Source organism: Macrobrachium nipponense, chromosome 32, assembly GCF_015104395.2.
Source record: "Macrobrachium nipponense isolate FS-2020 chromosome 32, ASM1510439v2, whole genome shotgun sequence".
In the NCBI taxonomy this organism is placed as follows: Eukaryota; Metazoa; Arthropoda; class Malacostraca; order Decapoda; family Palaemonidae; genus Macrobrachium; species Macrobrachium nipponense.
Genome location: NC_061094.1, coordinates 28,884,043 through 28,907,779, shown reverse-complemented (window position 1 = coordinate 28,907,779; position 23,737 = coordinate 28,884,043). Strand labels below are relative to the sequence as shown.

At 38.9% G+C, this 23,737-nt stretch overlaps 1 protein-coding gene across 3 annotated transcripts in view; it reads right to left on the bottom strand.

Annotated features, from left to right (window-relative positions):
• The window catches only part of LOC135207292 (uncharacterized), a 404,100-nt gene that overhangs the window by 59,062 nt on the left and 321,301 nt on the right, over positions 1–23,737 (bottom strand). For all 3 annotated transcript variants that reach the window (XM_064238964.1, XM_064238965.1, XM_064238966.1), the window contains 2 exons: positions 18,401–18,428; positions 12,056–12,179 (listed from right to left, as the gene is read on the bottom strand). In XM_064238964.1, coding sequence (XP_064095034.1) covers positions 12,056–12,179; positions 18,401–18,428 — 152 coding nt within the window. The remainder of the gene's footprint in view (positions 1–12,055; positions 12,180–18,400; positions 18,429–23,737) is intronic.

Below are 23,737 nucleotides of genomic sequence, written 5' to 3'. Positions count from 1 at the left end.
ATGCATTGTGTTATTTTATTAATTATGCTTCTTTTCCATAAATCCTTTAAAGAGTTATACATTATTTCACTGTATCCAAGAATATTGTATGTATTCTCATATTATTGTATTTTAAAATACTACAGCAAATTTAAGCCAGTATTCCGCAGAGCGCTCAATGTTGTGGTTTGAAATCAGCTAATGAATACGAGTTTGTTTCACTATAACGCAATTCTGAGCGAATGCTCTTACTTCTAGTTAGCATAAACGAATATCTAGATACTTGACTTATACAGCGTGTTTTTAGGTGGAAATATTTATTGAATATGTCTGTTTGTGAATGTGAACTACTTTTTTTTCGTTAACAGATTACGTTGGCGACATGTTTATTGCGTAAAAAATTACGTGATTCCGTTCGCAATAATCCTTTATATCATCGTAATACGAACATTACGTTATTAATCTTATATCGGCGTGAAACCAACAGTAAAATGTGTTCTTTCACGCACAGTAGTTTTGATTAAAATGATTTTATCCCAATTTTATCTACGGTTGTGTTTGATGGCATACGTTTACTGCAGTTTTATCCTTGTTGCCGATGTACGATAATAGTCATTAGCAGCTGAACAGTTTTTCTCCAGCTTCATTTATAACTAGGTTCAAATTTAACAGTATATATTTCCCGATTGATCTTTAATCTATATTGATCTTTGATCTATAGCGAATAAAGTTATTACATTAAGATATCTCAGTTCTATTCTATACATAACGCCATTTATAACAACTACGGCAATGTTACGGTAATGTTGTACTGTAGTACGATGATTGAAATACAAGCCAAACGGATGTTATCCAGTTCGGTTGTACTTAGAAAAAAAAAGTAGTTTCTCGTTCGGTTGTTCATGGCTGTACACGTTCACGCAACGAGTATAACGTTAAAACCATACTTTCATCATTCTCTTTTGCTGTTATTGAACTTATGTAACTAGAAGATGGATAAAGTTAGGCCACTGTAATTTGATCTCTCATAAAATCGGACTATCGTAAGACTAATGATCGTAACTTGAACACTACAGCTACCTGTACACTGTATAAACTTTATTATATCTTTACATACTCTAGACACCCAAAGGATTAAAGCTAGGCTTTTTTCACTTTACAGTATTTACAATGCTATAATGTACTGTACAGTAAATTCTATAGTTACTATACTGCATAAATATAATTTTACTTAATGCGCCGTTGGGGATTACGGCGCCTTTGACTGGTCTAGAGTTTTGAAAGAAGGTGTGCAGTGGCTGTAGGCTTTAAAATCGCTCAGCGTCGAAAATCGCTTGGCGTCGGCGGCCAGGAACGGAACCCCTGCCGCTAACCGAGGGCCGCCTGTATACCATGTGAACTAAAAAACTAGAATTTATACTGGCAATTGACCCTTCTCTCTAATATTTTCAAAATGACAAATTTTCTAAGACAATTTGTATTTTTCATAGCTACAAACCTGAGGTCTTAACAATAGGATAATTTCTAGCACCTAGCTGGATTCGGTTAAAAAACAGATGAAAGCAAGGAATCTTGTGATATCTGGCAACTCATGCATAGATCGGGTGAAGAGTGGTCAAGGACCACTCACCTACGCCACCACTTCAGTCTTTCCTAACTCAGGATATCTTAACAAAGGTGGGGGTATAATATTAAGACATCAGGTTTGTAGCTATAAAAAATACAAATTGTTTCTTCATACGCAAACAAACCTTCAGTCTTAAAAATAGGATAGACTCCTACTTGGAGGGAGGTACAAGACATCCTAAACCGGCTGGGGGCCTACCCACCAGTCTAGCTTCCAGAAGAAATGACTTCTGGAGAGGGTCTGAAGCCCGTTGAGAAGCTAGATAAATTTATATCTAACCACTCAGACCCTGAGTGACGTACAATGATATATGGGAGAATCATTGTATAGGGAACCAAAGAGAAACTTTGACTGTTCAGTAGCAAACCAAGTTGGGAGTGGTAACAAACCAGGGTTTGTTACCACTCCCAACTCCTCCTTGCCAGGGAGTGGAACATATGCTACCGAATAGAGGGTTTGATATTTGTATATTAAGTGACCACACTATCCGTATGATTACCTTACTCACCTGTATCAGACCAGTCCAGTGAATGATGTGTCTATTCCTAACCGCCCAAGGAAGAAGGAAAGGTACAAGAGAAAGGAGGAGACCAGCCAACTAGCTCATTCTCTCATCCACACAATCATCTTAGGTAAGATACAAAAGTGCCCTGTTAAGGGCAACTATGAGTTACACAACCTGTTGTGCAGCCACCAAAGGACCCAGGGAAAACGTGTCCGTAGATCTGTGGACAATATCCTTAAGATAGAAAGAGGTGAACGTGGACTGGCATAACCAAGTATACCAGCGCTCAACACTCTATGTACAGCCAAGTTCTTTTTGAAAGCCAGAGGGGGACCAATACCCCTAACGTCATGCACTCTAGCCTGCACAGACATGGTGGTGGTGGAATCATCAAGAGTCAAGTATGCCTGTCTGATGGCTTCCCGTATCCAAACAGAGATAGTATTCTTAGACACCTCTTTCTTTGTACGGCCTGTGCTAACAAAAAGTCTGCGGCAGCCTGGTCTAAGGTGCAGAGTCCTTTCAAGATAGCAACACAGGGCCCGGACAGGGCACAACAAAAGCTCTTGAGCATCACCACCCACAAAGTCATTCAGTGATGGAATGGAAAACGAAGTAAACCTGTCATCGTGCACAGAGGGATTTTGGGTCTTGGCCACGAATTCCGGGACAAATTCGAAGGACACTGACCCCCCAACCCCTGGTGTGCTTCACATCATAGCTTAGACCATGGAGCTCTCCTATCCTCTTGGAAGATGCTAAGGCCAGAAGGAAAACTGTCTTGAGCATCAAGTTCCTGTCAGATGAGCAATGCAAGGGCTCATATGGACTCTTAGTGAAGCTCTAGAGAACCAAGGAAACATCGCATGTCGGAGGCTTGAGCTCTCTAGGAGAAGTCGACTGCTCAAACCCCTTAACTAGCAAGGAAAGTTCCCAGGAAGAGATGTCGATACCTCTAAGGCATAACACCAAACTCAGGGCTGCCCTGTAGCCTCTAATGGCAGAAACGGACAAACATTTCTCGTCTCTGAGGAAGGTTAAAAAGTCTGTTATTTGCTGAATAGAGGTTGCGAGTGGAGAAAAACCCCGTTTACGACACCAACCACAGCGGGTCTCCCATTTGCCTTGGTAAACTGCAGAGGTCGACTTTATGAGACTGCTGGACATATGCCCTGCTGTTTTCTGAGAAAAGCCTCTCGCTCAGAGGAGATACTTGACAGCCTCCAACTGTGAAGAGACGGGGATTCTACTGACTGGTGGAACCTTTCCGCATGGGGCTGACACAGGAGATGTCACCAAGGGGGAATCTCCCTCGGAACCTCTGACAACAATGACAGCAGATCTGGGAACCATTCCGCAAAGGAGGCATCTGAGAACAGAAGGAAGTCCAGTGGAATAGAACGTTGAGGGACACCCTTTGAAAGATTCTGGTCATCCAACCACCAACGAAGGTCTTCTCTCACTTCCAGAGACAGAGGAACCTTTAACAGGGGTGAGTCCACCGCCAGAGACCAGAATTCTCTCTCCCAGTCTCCATTGCAGAGACCGAAGATGAAGACACCCATGAGGGACCAGCTTCTCCAGGGAAGACAACACTCCAAGAAGAACCTGCAACTGATGAGCTGATTGATGTGGTTCCAACAGGAAATCGCATGCCACCACTCGCAACTTCTCCAATCTCTAATCCGACGGGAAAACTTTTGCCACTGTCATATCGATGACCATGCCAAGGTAGAGAATCCTTTGACTGGGTACAAGGTTCGACTTTTCCTGGTTGACCACGATGCCCAGTTCCAGACAGAACCGAAGTAGACAATCCCTGTCCTGCAGCAGCTTTTCCCTGGAAACTGCCAAGACTAACCAATCATCGAGGTACCTCAGCAAATGGATCCCCTGAGCATGGGCCCAACTTGACACGAGAGAGAAGACCCTTGTGAACACTTAAGGGGCTGTTGTCAGCCCGAAGCATAGGACTTTGAACTCGAAGACCTTGTCCCCAAGAGAGAGCGAAGGAACTTCCTGGATGTCGGATGAAGAGGGATTTGGAAGTATGCGTCCCTTAAGTCTATCGACAGCATGAAGTTGCCTTCCCTCACTGCTGCCAAAACTGCCACGGGGTCTTCCTGATGAAGTGATTCAAAGTGGATAAGTCGATCACAGGTCTCCATCCTCCCGACTCCTTGGGCACCAAGATGTGACTGTAAAACCCCAGAGACAGATGCACCACTTCCTCTATCGCATCCTTGTCCAGCATTTTCTGCACTTCCTCTCGAAGAGCCAAGAGCTTCAGAGAATCTGGAGGATATACCTTCCCGAGCTGTGGCTTGTCTGACAGAGGAGGAGAGAAGTCGAATGGCAGTAGGTACCCCACCGAAGGACATCTACCACCCACTTCTCCACCCCATACAGTAAGGCCTCAATAATCGCGGGGGGATAGGGCCCAGAAACCCCCGTGATAAGTAAATACCCGTGTTATCCTGGTACCCTCCTCAAAAATTACTTAAAACTGCCTACTTTAACAGTTAACCCACCCAATACAACTATTCCAATGTTTTTAACTGCCTACTTTAGTTCAAACACCAAATATGCCTTCAACTATCACCTTAAACTAAATTCAAGACAGTTTCAAAGTTATTTTACAACATTAGCCTTAAAAATATATGTAATATACATACTACCGTACGTATGTAGCCTACTAGCCTATGGATTACAGTTAGAAGCCTAAATACGCATGTGCTATTACATACGTGGGCCTCTTTCCTTTTATAAGGAAAGAGAGGGAGAGAGGTAAGAGAAATATCAAAATTATGTCAATCGTATGGGTAATCGCCAACGATCTATGTTGATAAAAATGGCGACGATTTTGCAGTGCAATCGGGTGAATAATAAAGATAATGCTACCAGCAGCATGCAGCAAAACATCTCTTCCCTTCTTCACAACACGTTAATATATTACACGTAATAACCTTCATTTGATGTTTAGGCTTTTTTCCCATAAGAGTAAAAGAATCAGGCCTTTTGGATGCCACATAATTAACTCGTTTATATGGGTACAATTTGAAGAACACAGCGTACACGTAATACACGACTCCAATAACAACATAAACAAAACGTGGGCAGGCCAGTGTTGCCAAATGGGAATGGCAATTTCTTACTAGATTTTGCTCCATAAAGTGCTAAAAAACTCACATCATACACAACAATGCCACCCAGCCAGTTTCAATCGATTGCTCTCTTTTTCGATTCAAACATGTTTCTAACATAGACAGTGTACTTAAACATTAGGTTACATGATCCTAATAATTTTGAAACATATTCTGTTCAATTCTTGAAAATGGTTTTGCAAGATTTTGTTCTTTTTTCTTACATGATATATAAAACAGTAGAATAAAAGAAATATTCAACTTAACATTACAAAGACTTGATGTCAAAATACGTATGCTAGATGTATTTGAAAACAAATGCAAGTTTTCCTGCCAGATGCTAGATTGAAAATTTTCTTGCTAATTACCTCAAGAAAATGAAAGCTAGCATTGAAAATGCAAAATTAGTAACCATACATTAGTTATGTGAAGATGGTGTTAGTAGTGCAAATGATAGTTATTGTATCATTAAAAATATCAAAATAAACGAAGTCGCAAAGCCGATTCTGTCATGTTTTTCCTTAACACGTAGCCTAAAAGGAAAACTTATTTTGTTTGTTTCATTATTGCCACAAACCCCTAACAATGCAGAGTCCATATGATCACTCTAAACCATTATTTGCTACCAGAATAACAATGATATCTTGTATTGAAAATGAATGTTACATATATTCCAAACATTATTACTACCATGACTAGTACTATCAAAATTTCTAAAGATAATCTTGCTGTGAACGCTACCATAATTTGATTTTCATTTACATACGTACATTTTGTCTGTTGGCTGGCCTCGCATAGATGAAAGTTGATTTCCTTGATATGAAATTACTCCATGAATAGCCTTTTTATTATGAAGATATGACGATAATATATAAGGTAAAACATGGTTTTACGTATTTCGTTTACACTTCGTTTCCGAGCTAGAGAGAGATAGAGAGAGAGAGAGAGATGAGAGCGAGAGAGGAGAGAGAGAGGAAGAAAATTATGCCCCGGTCAAAGACTTATTAGTCCATCCAAAGTGACATCATGTGCTCCGTTATTAATTTTATTCAGCCTCGGTTGTAACCTGCAGCTTCTATTTACCAGGATTCTTTCTTCAGATCTCCATTACATGAAGAATGAGTGAAAATGTATTTTATTTTTACTTTTGGAAGCCACCACTGAACATCGGCAGTGACAACTTAAAGTCGATAAACGCTTGATAGTTATGGCAGATGACATCAGCAATTAGCTGTTTCTCTAAATATATATATATATATATATATATATATATATATATATATATATATATATATATATATATATATATATATATATATATATATATTAGAGAGAGAAGAGAGAGAGAGACGAGAGAGATGAGAGAGAGAGGAGAGAGAGAGAGACTGTTGCCTGATTAAGTTGTAACATTGACAGCTATCCATTAGCAAAAGTTGAATAATAGTTGTGTATTGAGAATAATAATAATTTTAATAAAACTGTTGTTTTACTGCATCTAATCATATTGCATGTATTGTTACCATATTATAGTATTATGATATGAACATAGCGATCTACCATTTGCATTCTGGTTTTCTTTACATTCTTAAAATAATCAACTGATGTCGTTTTACCAATGTCATCACTGTTTTTAGTTGCCGAATGGAACTTAATTCAGAGATATGACTATAATATCTAAGGTGAAAATGGTTTTACTACCTTTACTCTCAGTTAATATCATAATGTGAATCAGTTCATGTATGTTGGTGGTTATCGCACTGCAACTAGGTTTAGCCTACCAATTAACGTTATACATATACCTTGAATAGGCTATTTATTATGAAGACATGCCAATAATATATAAGGTGAGAATAGTTTTATTACCTTTATTGTCAGTTAATATCATAATGTGAGTTGTTTCATGCATGCTGGTGATTATCGGACCGCAGCCGAGGCTTAGCCTACCAATAAACATCGCATACATAACATGTTTGTCCCGCGATGCTGCGATTCATACCAGTGATATAGCTTGAGAAGCGGTCCAAGAAAAAACATGTGAATGACTGATTCCGTGATTGCTGATCCGTGACTAAGCAATGTCCCACTGTAACTCTGCCACTTGGCCCAAAGGCCCGCCAGACACGCCCCCACCTGTGGCGCAGGAGAAGGAGAGATGCCTAACCTACCGACGGCCCCCTTTATCTCTGCCCCTTGGGCCCCTTCTTGGCTTAAAGGAACGAGAGCGAGAGGGACGTTGGTCCTCTGACCTAGGCCAAGTCAAACAGGAAGGCCCTGCTGAAATTGAACTCCTCGACAGCCTACCAGGCGATGATCTTCTTGACTGCTGCTGGACAGGGGAAGGAGGATGAGCCGGACGTCTCCGAGGACGAGACTCCAACATAGACATGGCCTGGTGCAAGACTGTCTTTGGTGTCAGCCCAGCGCCGGTCTATCACATTTTCAAGCTCGGTCCGAGGAAACAAAAATTGGGACTCCAAATCTCCATTCCTCAATGCCAGCAAGGACTCGGTGTCAACTGATCTCTCCATCCTAGACAAAGCCGTGTCTCTTCTAATCAGAAGGTTAGCCCATAAATTAACACTGAGGTGAGCCATATACAAAAACGCCTTGCCTCCGGACTGCAACAGACTGGCAAGCGAGGATGCACTCGCCAACCCTTCCGGGGACCTGTCAAAAGCTATCTTGGCAATGACAACAGACCAGAAGTCCAGCCAAGAAACCCTTTGCAACATGGAGGCTACCATAGATTCCAATGCTAAAGCATCTTGTAGAGACAAGGACAGAGCCACCAACCTTACCTGCTCCAAAGTCAATCCCAGCTTCAGGCGAATGACGTCTGGGTTAAGATGGTGTGACATAAAAAATGCAGAGTTCGTAGCATAGTACTTCCTATGTCTTGTGAGAGGCGGGGGTAGTAGCTTGGCAGAGCCCCTAGAGGGAAGCAAACCGTCCCGGTCCAAAACAGAGGCGTTAACCTTATGCAAGACTGACTGGACATGCCCCAACAAAGGATGCTGAAGAGATGATTTGGCATCCTGCGTAGCTCCCACCAAGGCTTGAATTTCAAGCAGGTAGGAGGGTAAGACGACCAAGCCTGATTCCAACTTTCCAAATTGTTGAACCCACAAATGAGATCAACAACTCCCGAAAAGCCAGACAAAAACTCTTGCGTGTCTCCCTTCTCCTGCTCCAGCAACGGAGACCAACGACAAGAAGAATGTGTAGGCTCTTCTAAGGCACCTTCCCCATTAAAATTAACGGAAGTATCAGCAGCCAAACAGCCCGAAACACCAACTAACCTGTCCGGGCTGGGTCCACGAGTCGGCTCCCGAGACAAACCCACTATAACACTAGGAACATCACTAAGTACTCCTCCAACAGATGACTTGTTAACATGTCCATGAACTCCTGGAAGCACCAGTGAGAGGGGCAGGCAAACACTCCTGCTGCACCAACTTCACGCTCACCACCTTCAACCTCTTGACAGGTGCCTTGAAATCCTTATGGCGACGAATAGGGCCTGGAGAAGTAGGAGCACTTGCATCATGTGCACGGACAGGGGAGGTTGCAACATGCTTGCGATGTGCACGGACGGGGGAGGTTGCAACACACCCGCGATTCGATGCAGAGGACGAAGCCGCCACTGCAGATTGCACAAGGGAAGATACACTAACACTCCGAAACAACAACACTCGAGAACACTTCCGCGTTGTTCCTCCCTCGTAGGCAAAGAAAGAGCAAAGTCCTTAGCCTTCCAACGCTTGATACGCTGACGTGGCATAGAGGGGGAAGAGGGAGAGGAAGACAGCACTGGTTTCTTATGCAATCTCTTAGCAGGAGGCAGGGACGAAGCAACACGTTTCCTTCCAGTCCTCCCAACTGACAAGGTAGCCAACTTATCATCCATAACAGAGGCCAACCTCTAAAGCACCGCCTGGCATATAACCTCAGACTGATCTGCAAGAGAAGGCTCCAATGATATGGAACGGAGATGTAGCAAACTGGGTGGCAGAGATGATGTCATGGATGAGATGCAGTGCAGAGGAGACAACTGGGAGTGACGTCACAAGTGGTGACGATGTCACGGCTACTCCTCGGCCTGAAGGGGAAGCAGACGCCACTGGTGGAGGAATACACTAACATGGATCCCGTGATGTCATCAACGGTGCTGACGCCACGGCTTCCCTCCGACTCGAAGAAGCTGCAACAGTCACTGGCGGAGCAATACAAGATGGCTGATCTCGGCTACCCACAAAAACGAGGCCGGGAGGAGGGGGGATGGCCTGGCCAGCCTGAGGAGGTGGGTAGTGAGCCTCCATAAAGTGCACTAGCAACCTCTCCAAGGATGGGGGACCCCGTCTTCCAAATCGCCACCATCTTGGACGCCTCCGACTCTGGAATAAATGAGAAGGATGAAAAAGCCTCCCCCTTCCCGGGAATCAAATTTACTCCCGAAGAAGAAGGGGCGACATTACAAAAATCAGCCTGGTGACCTCCCAATACTTCCAGCGACAAATCAATGGAAGACAAGGAAGGAGACACACACACAACGCTACTATGGGGGATGAATACTGCAGGAGACGAGGCATCGGGAAGAGGTGAAAAACCTTCCCAAGAAGGAAGAGTCGAAACCCTCTGATGCTCTCTCTTGCTATAAAATGACTTCCACTGCTCTTTAGGCCATGCCCGGCATTCCGTGCAAGGATTTGTTATAGTACAAAAATTAGAATGGCACCTACTACACGTGATGTGGGGATCGTTCGCCGCTGAAGCCAAAAAACGAGAACACGGAAAACTTGGAATACTGGGGCACACATGTTGACGAGGCCGAGAAGAAGCAGAAGCAGCCATAATATAAGCCAAACACACACACACACACCAAACACAAGCAAAACGGGAAATGAACCAGGCAAAGGTCGAGAGAGGTTAACCACGACTCTCACCCAGGCAGTTAAAGAAAAGACTGATGCGGTGGCTTAGGTGAGTGGTCCTTGACCACTCTTCACTCGATCTACGCATGCGTTGCCAGATATTACAAGATTCCTTGCTTTCATCTGTTTTTAACCGGATCCAGCTAGGAGCTAGAAATTATCCTATTGTTAAGACTGAAGGTTTGTTTGCGTATGAACAAACAATATTACTTTTAAATTTTATACATACATTTACTCAAAGCCTGAAGTTAAGATGATGGTGATGACCATTCAACACATTTTAGTCTTGCATACTAATATGATGCCAAATCTTTATGATTTATTTTTTTTACTTAATTTCAATGACATTAGACAACGTCCAAAATATTACTATTCCAGGTCTTTCTAACATGCCATCCCAACTGTGGCATTATCATGTCTTCCAATAGAATGTTAATCTCCTGTTTGCTAAACTGCAAATAAAAAAATAAAACTGTGCCCATCAATATTATCTGAATGAGATGAAACTGGCCATTAAAAATAAACCAATCCATCTTAAATTCAAACGCCACAAATTCAGCAATTGATTTTTTGTATCTTTAATGCAATTTGGTACACACCCTTCACTGATGTAGTTGTATAGAGAGAGAGAGAGAGGAGATGAGAGAGAGAGAGAGAGAGAGAGAGAGAGAGAGAGAGAGAGAGAGAGAGAGAGAGCACTGCAATTTGTTTTTGAACGGTTATCATTTTTAATATTTTCTTTTACTATTATTCTCAATACTATTACTACATACAGTTATTGCCATTACTATTATGAATACTATTTTTTCTACTTCTTTAGCAACTAAGTGGATATTGCCAATTATCATTTTTTATCATGTATTTCAATTATATGTTATTGTCTCGACTTTGTGTATATTCAATGTACATGGCCTTGAGCTGAAATAAAATTTATTATTATTATTATAATATCTCACATTATTATTATTGAGTAGATTTACCAGACCACAATGTTAATTTATTTAGCTCTCACAGGGCAAGCCTAAAGGATTTCTCTTTATTATAGCTTTTTAAAAATTTTGTAAATTAACACAAAATAAATATTCTGATGAAATTTCTTTCACTGATTTATTTCCAACATTTTACATTCATTGGTAATTTATTGTGGTCATTTACAGAAAAGATTTTAACAGGTAATATGACTTGACAATCTGTACATAAGGATTGGATCATATGAGCAATGGTATTCATTTAATATTAGTGGGTCAAATATGAGTGATCAGTTCCAGGACCTGCAAACTTACTTGTATGCTTGCGCTTCTAATATGATAAATTCCACATTCCAGCATCATGCTTGATTTAATAAATTTCTGTCATGTTCACTGTTCCACATACTCTTCTATTTATTGATTATACATGGTGGGTTTTAGGGATGATATATAATCACTAACAGGAATATTTATGTGGTCTTGTCATATTAGATAGTGCTGTGCTACTTTATTTGCTTCTTCATTTCCTTTATTGCCTATGTGGGTGTATTTTTAAATTTCTACTATCTGTATAATTGCTGTTACGTGAAAATTTTACTTTTTGAGCCAAGGTATATTTGGGATCTTAATTTGAAGGGTTTCTATACCACTTCTTGTCAATAAAAATTACAAATTTCTGTGAAGGTGTATCTTCAATCATTTTAATGTATGATACTAATGTGCATAACTCTGCTGTGAAAACAGAATCATTGTTGGAGAAAGAGAATTGATACATACATAAGATTTTTATCTAGATAAGAGTATTAAAAGTTTGCACACCTCTAAACAAGAAAGGCATCGGTTACTTTGTAGTAGAATAATTTAACTTAGTTTCTTGATATAAACAATGATTATAAACTTGCCTAGAGCTGGGAGCTGGTGACGGTGTAGCAGAAGCTGACTTCTCTGATTCACTGTCTACTTTCACCCACCCCGTGCGGCCTCCTGAGTATGTGATTTTCTCTTCACTGTTTGCCTTCTGTATACCTATTCATTTATAAATAAAAACAAAAATGCACATATATTATAACATATCTATTAGAAATACCTAAATGGCTTGAAAATTGCATATAAAGCTTACTTAGCATTGAAAAATATTGTACATTCCAATAAATGTTTCCAAAGTTGAAACAAACATATTTGAAATCTGAATCAACTCAGGGGGAAATTCAACCAAATTACAAGTGGGTTAAGTTCTGGCCATCAGAAGAAAACCAAGCAGATGTAAGATAGCTGAGTGCAAACAAAGTATGTAATGCCTATTAACTATGTATGTACTACTACCTTTCATATTGCATCTGACAACTGACTTCATTAGTTAAGCCAAATATATTTATAGAATACAGTATAAGCTTTTTATTTGCACACTACCTTTCACCAGTTATTAGTGCAAAAGGACTCATTACTGACTGGTTTTTTATAAGCACTTAACCCTTAAACGCCGAATGGACGTATTAAACGTCAAGTCAAAATCTTCCCGATTTCCGAATGGACGTAACATACGTCGGCTCAAAAAAGTTTTTTTAAAAATTCGCGGAAAAATACTTATAGGCCTACCAGCCAAAAACTTTTGAATCACGCGCCTTGGGGGATGCTGGGAGTTCACGGATCAAGGCGTTGTTTTGTTTACCTTATCGCTCTAAAAAGTATCAGTGACATCTCAAAAATTATTTCGTCACTTTGACATAATTTTTGCACCATTTTAAATTATCCGTTACATGAAGTATTATATATGAAAATGTGCGCAATTTCATTTAGAATACAACAATAAAATACTCATGATTGTAACTTTTATCAGTTTTGAAATATTTCCATATAAATAACGATAAGTGCCAAAATTTCAACCTTCGGTCAAATTTGACTACCAAAATTGTCGAAAACGCAATTGTAAGCTAAAACGCTTATATTGTAGTAATATTCAACTATTTACCTTAATTTTACAACAAATTGGAAGTCTCTAGCACAATAATTCGATTTATGGTGAATTTATGAAAAAACTTTTTCCTTACATCAGCGCGGTAACTCTTCCGAAAAAAATCATACATGCGATTGTGGTAATGTTTGCACCATTTTAAAATTAGCAGTTACTTAAAGTTTTATATATGGAAATGTGCGCAGTTTCATGCACAATACAACTAAAAACAACCCATGGTTGTAGCTTGTATCAGTTTTGAAATATTTTCATATAAAAAATGATAAGTGACAAATTTTCAACCTTCGGTCAATTTTGACTCTACTGAAATGTTCGAAAAACGCATTGTAAGCTAAAACTCTTATATTTTAGTAATATTCAATCATTTACCTTCATTTTGTAACAAATTGGAAGTCTCTAGCACAATATTTCGATTTATGGTGAATTTATGAAAGAAATAACATTTTCCTTATGTCCGCGCGGTAACTCTTCCGAAAAAATCATACGTGCGATTGTGGTAATGTTTGCACCATTTTAAATTAGCCGTTACATAAAGTTTTATATATGAAAATGTGCGCAATTTCATGTAGAATACAACGAAAAATAATTGAAGGTTGTAGCTTTTCTCATTTTGAAATATTTGCATATAAATCACGATAAATAGAAAAAAAAACCACGTTCGGTCAACTTTGACTCTACCGAAATGGTCGAAAAAACACAATTGTAAGCTAAAAACTCTTATGTTTTAGTAATATTCAATCATTTACCTTCATTTTGCAACAAATTGGAAGTCTCTAGCACAATATTTCGATTTATGGTGAATGATTTATGAAAAAAACTTTCCTTCCCTCTGCACGCGGATTCTCCGCCATAAATCTCCGAATTGCGTACATCGAATTCTCGGAAAATTTGCTCCGTTTCATATTAGGCATTTCATAGAGTTTTATATATGAAAATGTGTGCAATTTCATGTAAAATAAAAGGAAAAATATTTGAAGGTTGTAGCTTTTCTCATTTTCGAAATATTTGCATATACTGTAAATCACGATAAATAGAAAAAAACCACGTTCGGTCAACTTTGACTCTACCGAAATGGTCGAAAAACGCAATTGTAAGCTAAAACTCTTACAGTATCGTAATATTCAATCATTTGTATTCATTTTGAAACAAATTGGAAATCTCTAGAACAATATTTAGATTTATGGTGAATTTTTGAAAAAAACATTTTTTTATGTCCGCGCGTCACGAATTCGTACATCATTTTGTGATAATAATTTTCCGGTGTTGCTTTTATTGTTTTACAATGTATTATAAATCAAAATGATTGCAATTTAGTGTACAATACAACGAAAAAAAAATAAACTCGTTAGCTTTTACCGTTTTTTGCACAGCGTGATTTTAATACAATTATGTATGAATTTTTTTTTCGCTACCATATATCGCATTATTTACATATGATAATGATATTATTTTTCATTTCTGATGATTGCATACTAAACTTCAGGCAATGACAAAAAAAGGAGCCAAAAATGAACTCTTAATCTTCAAAACTAAGCGCGCTGTGATTTTTGAAAAAATTATTTTTTCCGCTTCCGCGCTCACTCAAAACCGGCTCTGGCATTCGGGGGAGTTTTTTTTTTTACCGCTTCGGCGTTTAAGGGTTAACCTAAACCAGTAAGTTCAATTAAGCAAAGTTGAATGAGAAAACCTTATACTTCAAGAATGACCGAACGAGTGAAAAATTTTCAAGATTCTATATTCCTATAAAATTCTGGTAAAGGATGCATATTACTAGCATACTTGATATTCTATGTGGATTGAAATAGGAGATTACCAACAAATACTTTGCCTTCATGATTAAGTGTGTAATTGTGTTATCTACACTCAGGGATGTCAACTGGGACCCAGATGTTAAAATAACAATATTAATTGTATTTTAATTTTATGAAATTTCTTATAAAAACAAGTTATTTCATGGTGAATAGTTCAAATGGTTGACAGGAAGTTCACATTATCTTAGCCACACTGGGTAGTTCTCACCTATACTATTTCCAACCACTCTAGTTGTTTTAGGAGTTTCCTCCCACACTACCAGTTGTACTTTGTTGGGAGTGACCGTGTTTGTTCCTGTTATATAATTCTCATCCTTGGGAGCAATAGCAATCTTAGTTTGATCCTCCTCTCCAATAACGCTTTGTGCCAATTCGTGTTAAATCAAATTTTTCACGTTTTTTTTACATTTTAAAATATTTTCTAGCTTGCGTTAAATAAAAAACGTGTCAATTGAGAGGTGACTGTAAATGGTTAACTTAAAAACAGTTACAGTAACTATTAAGTAGAGACATATACATTCTTGTACATATATAACTTCACCCTTTATTCATGGGATGCCATTTTCTTTTTTTTCATCAGAATAATAGACGTTTTCTTTGTGTCAATAGATAAACTTCATAAGTCAGTCTTGAAATAAAAAATAAAGAAAACATGTATCTACTTAAAGGTTTCCAGAGGGTGAAATAGATTACACAAAATTTCCATACTGATTTTACACATAAAAGCATGAAAACTTATACTAATTGTAGAAATTAAACAAAGTTTCTGAAGGGATATCATCTTTGAAAAGTCCAGTAACTTTGTGAATGGGTATTTATCTTGCAAAACTATATTCACCAACTGTAGGTGCTGCAAGTTATACCTTTGCATCATATTTATGCATGTACAAAAATAAAAATAAATTTTTAATAAAGATTTTACAAATAAAAGCTTTAAAACTTATATAATTACATAATAAATTAAGCATAAATACTTTTGTAGGGTTTTGCAGTATGGAGGATTCGCAAATGTGCAGTGTGGAGGATTCGCAAATGTCCGCACTATGATAATTAGTGGCCCCATATTTTGCAAATAGTTAATCTGCAAATACTTAAACCCTTAATAAAAATGCTTAGAATTGCCTATTTTGGTAGTTCAAACCCAAGAAAAATGCTCTAAAAATGCTTATACCTGACTATTTTAATACTTTTATCACAAAAAGGGCATTTAGTCATAAAATTGATAAGAAAATACAGTAATCAGTGAATTTTTCTCAGTGGAAAATATTGTGAATAGTAGAATTTCTTGTGTATTTGGTCAACAGAAAAACCAACAAATAGGCGAGTACGTGAATCTTGAGAATGCGAATATGGGGTGGGGGTGGGGGGTCCACTGTATTACTTAAGAGAAATGCTGCATTTGGCTATTTGCCAAATAATATTCTCACCACATTAATAATATATAAATTTCCTTTATTTTTTTCTTTTATGTAAATAAAAGGACTTTTGCTTCACACACTTTGTACTTTAAAATAATCTAACAATCCTATATTATCTAAATTAATATAGATTTTTTATTCCCATACTCATCATTTTCCTAAACCCGAATTCAACCTCTACGTGACCCAAGGGCAGCTAAGCTTGGACGTGAATCCTTTAGAAAACTGGCAACATAGCTCAAAATCTGTACCATGTTTAATAAAGGAAAAAAAATTGATGTTTACACCATTACCCAGTGTAATGTTATGAAGTTTTAATATGATAAAAAGAATATCATGCAATGATTATTTTAGGATTTTTTAGGTCTGAAATGCTTTACAATAATAAATAAATGATAGAGAAAGTTTGATTTGGCAGCCACTTCCTACCTTTGACCTGTTTTCAACTTGAACAGTTTTATTGCAAAGATATAATCAAGTTTACAGAAGGTACGAACACTTTTGCTAACATGAACATTAAACTTGATATTACGAGAGGAGCTTTCTTTGTGCATGTTTATGATGATGACATTGTTTTGATGGCAGAAACTAGAGATGAGCTAAAGAGAAACATTGATTTGTGGAGATATACTCGTATGTTAGAGAGTAGAGGGATGAAGATAAGTTACACAAGACTGAATATATTGAAAATAGGATGCATGACAACCAGCAAGCTATGATTAAGCTGGGAAAAGTGAGCAACATGTGTTTAAGCATCTAGGCTTAATAACAGATGCGGAGAGTGACATGGATAAAGAGGCTAACCACTGAATTCAAGACAGGTGGAATAACTGGAAGGTGCTATCAATCATACTCTGGAACAAGTGTCCCTGTAAAGCTAAAGGGCAATGTACATAAGGTCAGTGGCGTTCCTGAGGGGGGGAGGAGAGTGGGGCTGTTTGAAATTGCCTCCCAGGCCCCAAAGTGAAGGGGACTCCAAAATGTGAAATTTAACCATTGCTGCTATGACAGGACACGCTAAATCCAGTGGCCCTAAAATAGTCAAAGGCCCCATTTATATTTGGACTCGAAAATTTGGGGCCAAATAAGGGGGCCCAATTCCCAATTTTGTGAACAAAAATGTAACAAAAATGCTATGTAAAAGAAATAGGGCTCTCCAGGGGGCCCTCCCAATCATAGAGCCCATATAGACCTTCTCATCAATCAGAGGAGGGTGGATAACGTTGATTGGGGTAAGGGCAGGGCTGATCTAAGGGAATTAATTACTGCTTATAGGGGTCCTAATTATTCTCTGAGGTCTCCCATAACGGCCCCATTTGGCTAGATAATATACATTCACATGATTCAATAAATCTGGCCTTCTGCTTAACCCACCCCTGGGTAATGAGATTTGGGCAAAAGGTGTCAGTGTCAAGTGTGGGAGAGGGAGAGAATCAGGAATAATATATAGCTAAGTCTGAAATCTGCATTTACAAGTCAAGTACCTTTAAAATGATCCTACAATTGCTCATATTCTAGATAATTTCCCAGGGGGCTTACAGCACCCCTCCCGAACTCCCCGGCTGCTTTGGCTTACTTCGCTTGCCTCCCACCCTATAAGAGGGGCCCCAAATGGGACTGTGCCCCTGCATAAGGTGGTGATAAGACATATGCTGTATGAGCTACAAGTGGCACCACTTCAGAAAATAGAACAAAATTTGGATGTTCAAATGGATGAATACAGTAATGCAAAGAGATAAGATAAGAGAGTATATAAGAATCAAGATTCAGATGATATGTGCATTTGATGAGGAGGTAAAGCAGTAAGCAACATGTTGAAATATAGATGGAAATACAAGTGTGCTTAAGACATGGAGGATACCTAAGAGAAGACAAAGGTACTGCATTTAATAAAACGAGGGACAAAGAAATAGATGAAAGGAGGAAACAAGATTGAAAACCCTGAAAGAGGCTCATTAAAAACAGCAACCCCAACTGCGGATTAAGCCGAGATGAAGGTTTAGAATATAAAGGACACAAATAAAAAAATTAAAAGAGAATACTTACGTTTCTTCTTCTCCCACAAGTTCTTTTTCTGAAAATAATAATAAAGCTAATTAGAATTTTGTTTAACTTGTAAAAAAAAATAACTTACAATAGTGTTTACAAATATGGTAAAGGCACATTTACCTGCTATCTACCCATAAAAATTAAACCCAATACTCTATAAAGCTATTAAACCCTTTAAAAGTACTCAACCCATTAATTAATTCAATGTTTTTCCACACAATGCCCTACCTGTCCACTCTTATGTGCTTACAGTGGCAGACATTATAACCATTTGAGATTCCTGGGGGTTAAAAACTCATTTGAAGATTATTATTATCAATTAATTAAGTGGTCCAACCAGGCCACTGAGCGCAATTTTCTTTTAACTGCTCTCAATAGTATTTTTTCACAATATGATACTAGTTTTTTACTCCTTTTGAAGATGAATAAATGCACTTTTTTGTATGTTTATCTCACTTTCAAGCTAAATGACTGATTTCTCTTGTATGTTTAATATCAAATTATGCATCAAAGTTTGCCAAGACCTTATTCTATTACAAAAATATAATTTTTGTATATGTGACATACCCAGTAATTATGTTGCTGATTCCACATATTCTAATCCAAAGCAATAAGTCATGTAATGAATGTGAAATAGAAAAGTTGCTAGCAATGAAAAAACATACTTGTCATTCCTATCCGTTTAGCGAGGTATGCAGATGAATACTGCCTCTGGTTGGTGCTCATTTTAACTCGTAGTTGTGTGGCGGTAGCGTCAAGGGTCGCCTCCTACTTAGGGGAACTTTGCAACAAGGGGAATGCTCTTATGGCTAGCAAAGTATGGTAGGTACTTGCACTTGCCTGGGCGCTGCACCAAAATAAAACAACCAGAAAACATTGACACCTATACTGAAATAAAGTCATGAGCCATCCACTGAGAGTGGTGGGTGCTCCAGGTACACTGTTCACCCTGACTCTCCAAATTCAATACCTTACAGAAAAGGTGAAGAGATGATAGGGGAAATTCCTGTGCCTCCTGCGATGCCATGCCAGTCAATTAAAAATGATCTTAAGGTATTGAAAAATCTCTAAATCTTTAAGGTTATACAAAAAAATATAAGAAGCGAAGATCGTTTACACCTCTGGTAGTTAGATAGCAGAATGGGCATTTGGAGCAAAAAAACCTCTGAAAACTAAGGAGGAAGAAGCTGCTCTTATATCCTAAGCTTAGCTTCAAACAAGGCCAAGAAACTCCACAACACTGGGTGTGTCTCAAACATGAAGTCCATACAAAATGGAACTCAACACGTTTTGACAGAGGAAGAGACAGGTTCTTACCTTAACTTCCTACGTTATGGATGGTCCTCCAAATCTTGTTGCAATGGAGGGTGGAAGTCTTTAGCTGTGTAAACAAACAGGGATGTACTGCCTGACAAACCAATTCTTGTCACTGCAAAGGTTTGTTCAGGGAGGAACACTTCTCTTTACACTGGAAGCAGAGCTATCAAGGAACGGGAAGTATTCTCACAATCACTCCAATCTGGTGTTAACAACTAGTAGTTGAACACTATATGAATTAGAAAAATATATAGAAGGCAAAAAAACTCTGTATTTGTCTGAAAAATCATTCTGAATCATCGCAGTGGCCTATGGTTCAACTGCAAAGAAGCAGAACATTTAAGAGACTTCTGTTGTACTATGGGGTAAACAGAAAGATGATAATGAATCTAATGAGACATATCTCTGTCTGATGATTCTTGCAATGGTAAATGAGGAGCACAAAACAGGAACCATAAGCAAGAATCCAAAGCCAACCAGGTACATAGTCTGTGATAGCCATGCAGAGATTTGAATTAGGATTTGACCCTCGATGGAGGAGAAACGATAACAGAGAGAAGACAGTACTCTGCCCTCACTCGACTCTGTAGGCTGAGTTGCCTGGTAGTACATTACCTCTTACAATGCGCTCATCTTATAGAGCTATCAAGTGCACAACACATACACCAAAACACCTGCATGTTAACCAAAACAAGAGGGAAAGCAATCCTCTTGTTTGGTGATAATGCCCACCCCTGTGGTGTTGTTGCCAACCAATACCACTAGACGTCTGAAAGTCAAAACCAGAAACTCTTGGAAGGCCTGAAAGGCTGTCTTGAGTTTCAGGTTCATTTAGAGAAGTTACTATTTGTCTCGGTCACAAACTAAAGGAACTAACTTACATGAATGCGCTTACTACTCGGATGGTGCAACTGATAACAGATGCCTGTTGCAAGGAGAATATGTACACAAGTATATTCGTAGGCTCCTGTTCATCGAGCACCAGCCTAATTCTTCTTCACTATGAAAGACCAAAAAATAAGGACTGGAAGCAGACTTCATTCATTCTCTAATGAAAGAGAGCAAACAAAAAGCTATCCCAAAGGGTGGTTTCTACACCGATAACAAGACACCGAAGATGACTAGTTCATGCCGAACTGGTTGTTCCCAAAACAGGAATGCTAGAGGTGGAGCTTGAACTACTTAGTGGTAACCATCCTGAACAAATGAATGTAAGTCCGGTGAGATCCTAGAATCGAACCAGGAACATCGGCTCTCGCATCAGCTGAAAACTTTTGAATCACACGCCTTGGGGGATGCTGGGAGTTCACGGATCAAGGTGTTGTTTTGTTTACAATTGTTACCCAGGCGCGCAAGCGCGAATTTCTTTCTTATCACACTAAAAAGTATCAGTGACACATCTCAAAAATTATTTCGTCACTTTGACATAATTTTTCCACCATTTTCAATTAGCCATTACATAAAGTTTTATATATGGAAATGTGCGCAATTTCATGTAGAATACAACACAAAATACTCATGATTGTAGCTTTTATCAGTTTTGAAATATTTTCATATAAATAACGATAAGTGCCAAAATTTCAACCTTCGGTCAACTTTGACTCAACCGAAATGGTCGAAAAATGCTATTGTAAGCTAAAACTCTTACATTCTAGTAATATTCCATCATTTACCTTCATTTTGCAACATATTGGACGTCTCTAGCACAATATTTCGATATATGGTGAATTTATGAAAAAAACTTTTTTCTTACGGCCGCACATTTTCATATATAATACTCCATGTATCGGATAATTTAAAATGGTGCAAAAATTATGTCAAAGTGATGAAATAATTTCTGAGATGTGTCACCGATACTTTTTAGTGCGATAAGAAAGAAATTCGCGCTTGCGCGCCTGCATAGCGATTGTAAACAAAAGAACGCCTTGATCCGTGAACTCCCAGCATCGCCCAAGGCGCGTGATTCAAAAGTTTTCGGCTGGTAGGCCTATAAGTATTTTTCCGCGAATTTAAAAAAAAACTTTTTTGAGTCGACGTATGATACGTCCAATCGGCATACCGGAGACATTTTGACTCGACGTTTAATACGTCCAATCGGCGTAAGAGGGTTAATCTTGTAAACTAAGCGCGCTGTGAGTTTTTGAAAAAAATATTTTTTCCGCTTCCGCGCTCACTCTGAGACCACCCAGGCATATGGGAGATGATTTTTAATATACCACGAGGCGTTTAAGGGTTAAGCATAACAAGTAACTCTTCTTGTCAGGAGACAACTCTTCTTGAATCCAATGACTACTGAGCACCACTCACTAAGAAGCTTTTCCAGTAGCGTTCAGTCAAAACCTAAGAATGAATCACAAGTTTGACCAAGGGGGAACAACCCCAATGGACTACCTTTATCAGCCAGCATGTCTTCTCCCCAGTGCAGAAGAGTAGGACAGTGACTTCAGGACTAGGATATCTGAGGGACCAGATAACCAACTCCTTACTACACATCTATAAGGATGCCTTTTCAGTGACTATCTACTGATACCTGGGAATAGCTACAGGTTTGACTGAAGAAGCAACGACCGGGGGCCACCCCCTTCAGACTTCCTTCAACAACCAGTATGTCTTCTCCCCGCCGTGGAGGAGCAGGACAGTGACTCTAAGTCTACGAGATCTGAGGGGCCAGATAGTCACCTCCTCCATCACACATCTAGAAAGATGCCTTTCTAATAGCTGTCTGTTGATACCTGGGACTGACAACATGATTGACTGAGGGGGCGAATACCTGTATTCAACCCCCAACCTCCCTTGGACCTCCATTATGCCTTCTCCCTGGTGCGGGGGAGTGGGACAGTGACCTTTGTCTAGGAGACTCGAGGGACAAGTAGTCACCTCCTCCACTGCACAACACTTCACTGTTACATTGATAAATTCATAACTGAAATAAAATGCTGGCAAAGGCATGGGAAGGAAGCGTTGGAGCCAGGCGCAAGAGTAAATGACTAATATAGGAGGGATAACAGGAGAGAGCTTTGGGAGGCATGAGTCGGTAGGTGAAAGACAGACACTGGGTGCTAGGCAGGTGTAAGCGCCCAAAACACTGGGCGCTCAGCAGCCATAGGCACCCAAAAAACTGTTGCCTGATTGATTGATTGATTTATAGATTTTAGGCATAATGCCAAGCACTGGGTCAACTAAGGCCATTCAGCGCTGAAACGGAAATTGACAGTGAAAAGGTTTGAAAGGTGTAACAGGAGGAAAGCCTCGCAGTTGCACTATGAATCAATTGTTAGGAAAGGGCAGAGAGTAAGATGGAAGAAAGATAATATGAGAGGAGGTACAGTAAAAGGAATCAAAGTAGTTGCAGCTAGGGGCCGAAGGGAAGCTGCAAAGTAGTATGTTAAGTAATGGCTACATTGCAATGCATGAGGTGCATTGATGGGACTAATCCCTACAGGGCCATTGCTGCCTGAAACACTGGACACTCGGCAGCCATTGGGGAACAAAACATTGGATGCTCGGCAGCCAATGGCACCTGAAATACTATGCGGCCAGAGGTGCACGTGCGTCAAGATGGGCGGCGAGATGCCGGCGCCTCTGGTAATCTAGTTACTGATCATTTTATGAAAATAATTGATTATTAATTGATTATTAACTACTTTATATATCTTTATAAGAAATTCTAGCATCTAGGCATGAAGGTATGCTAAAATTGTATGAATAACATGAGCATTTCATATATTCAGACACTCTGATTTAAAATCACACAAATGTACGTGTACATTTTTTTATTAAAGTATCAAAACAAACCCAGCTCTCATATTGTAAATTACTGTGATTCTATTCTATAATTAGCTAGAAATGAATAAAACAAATATTTACAACTAGTATATGAAATGGCATTTCATATATCAAGATATGTACGTATTTTAAAATTATGTAAATGTATATGTTTACCTTCTAAAATAAGAAATTAAAATCAACAAGAAGTTTTCATATCAGTCTCAGAGCAAATCAGACTCTAATATCCAA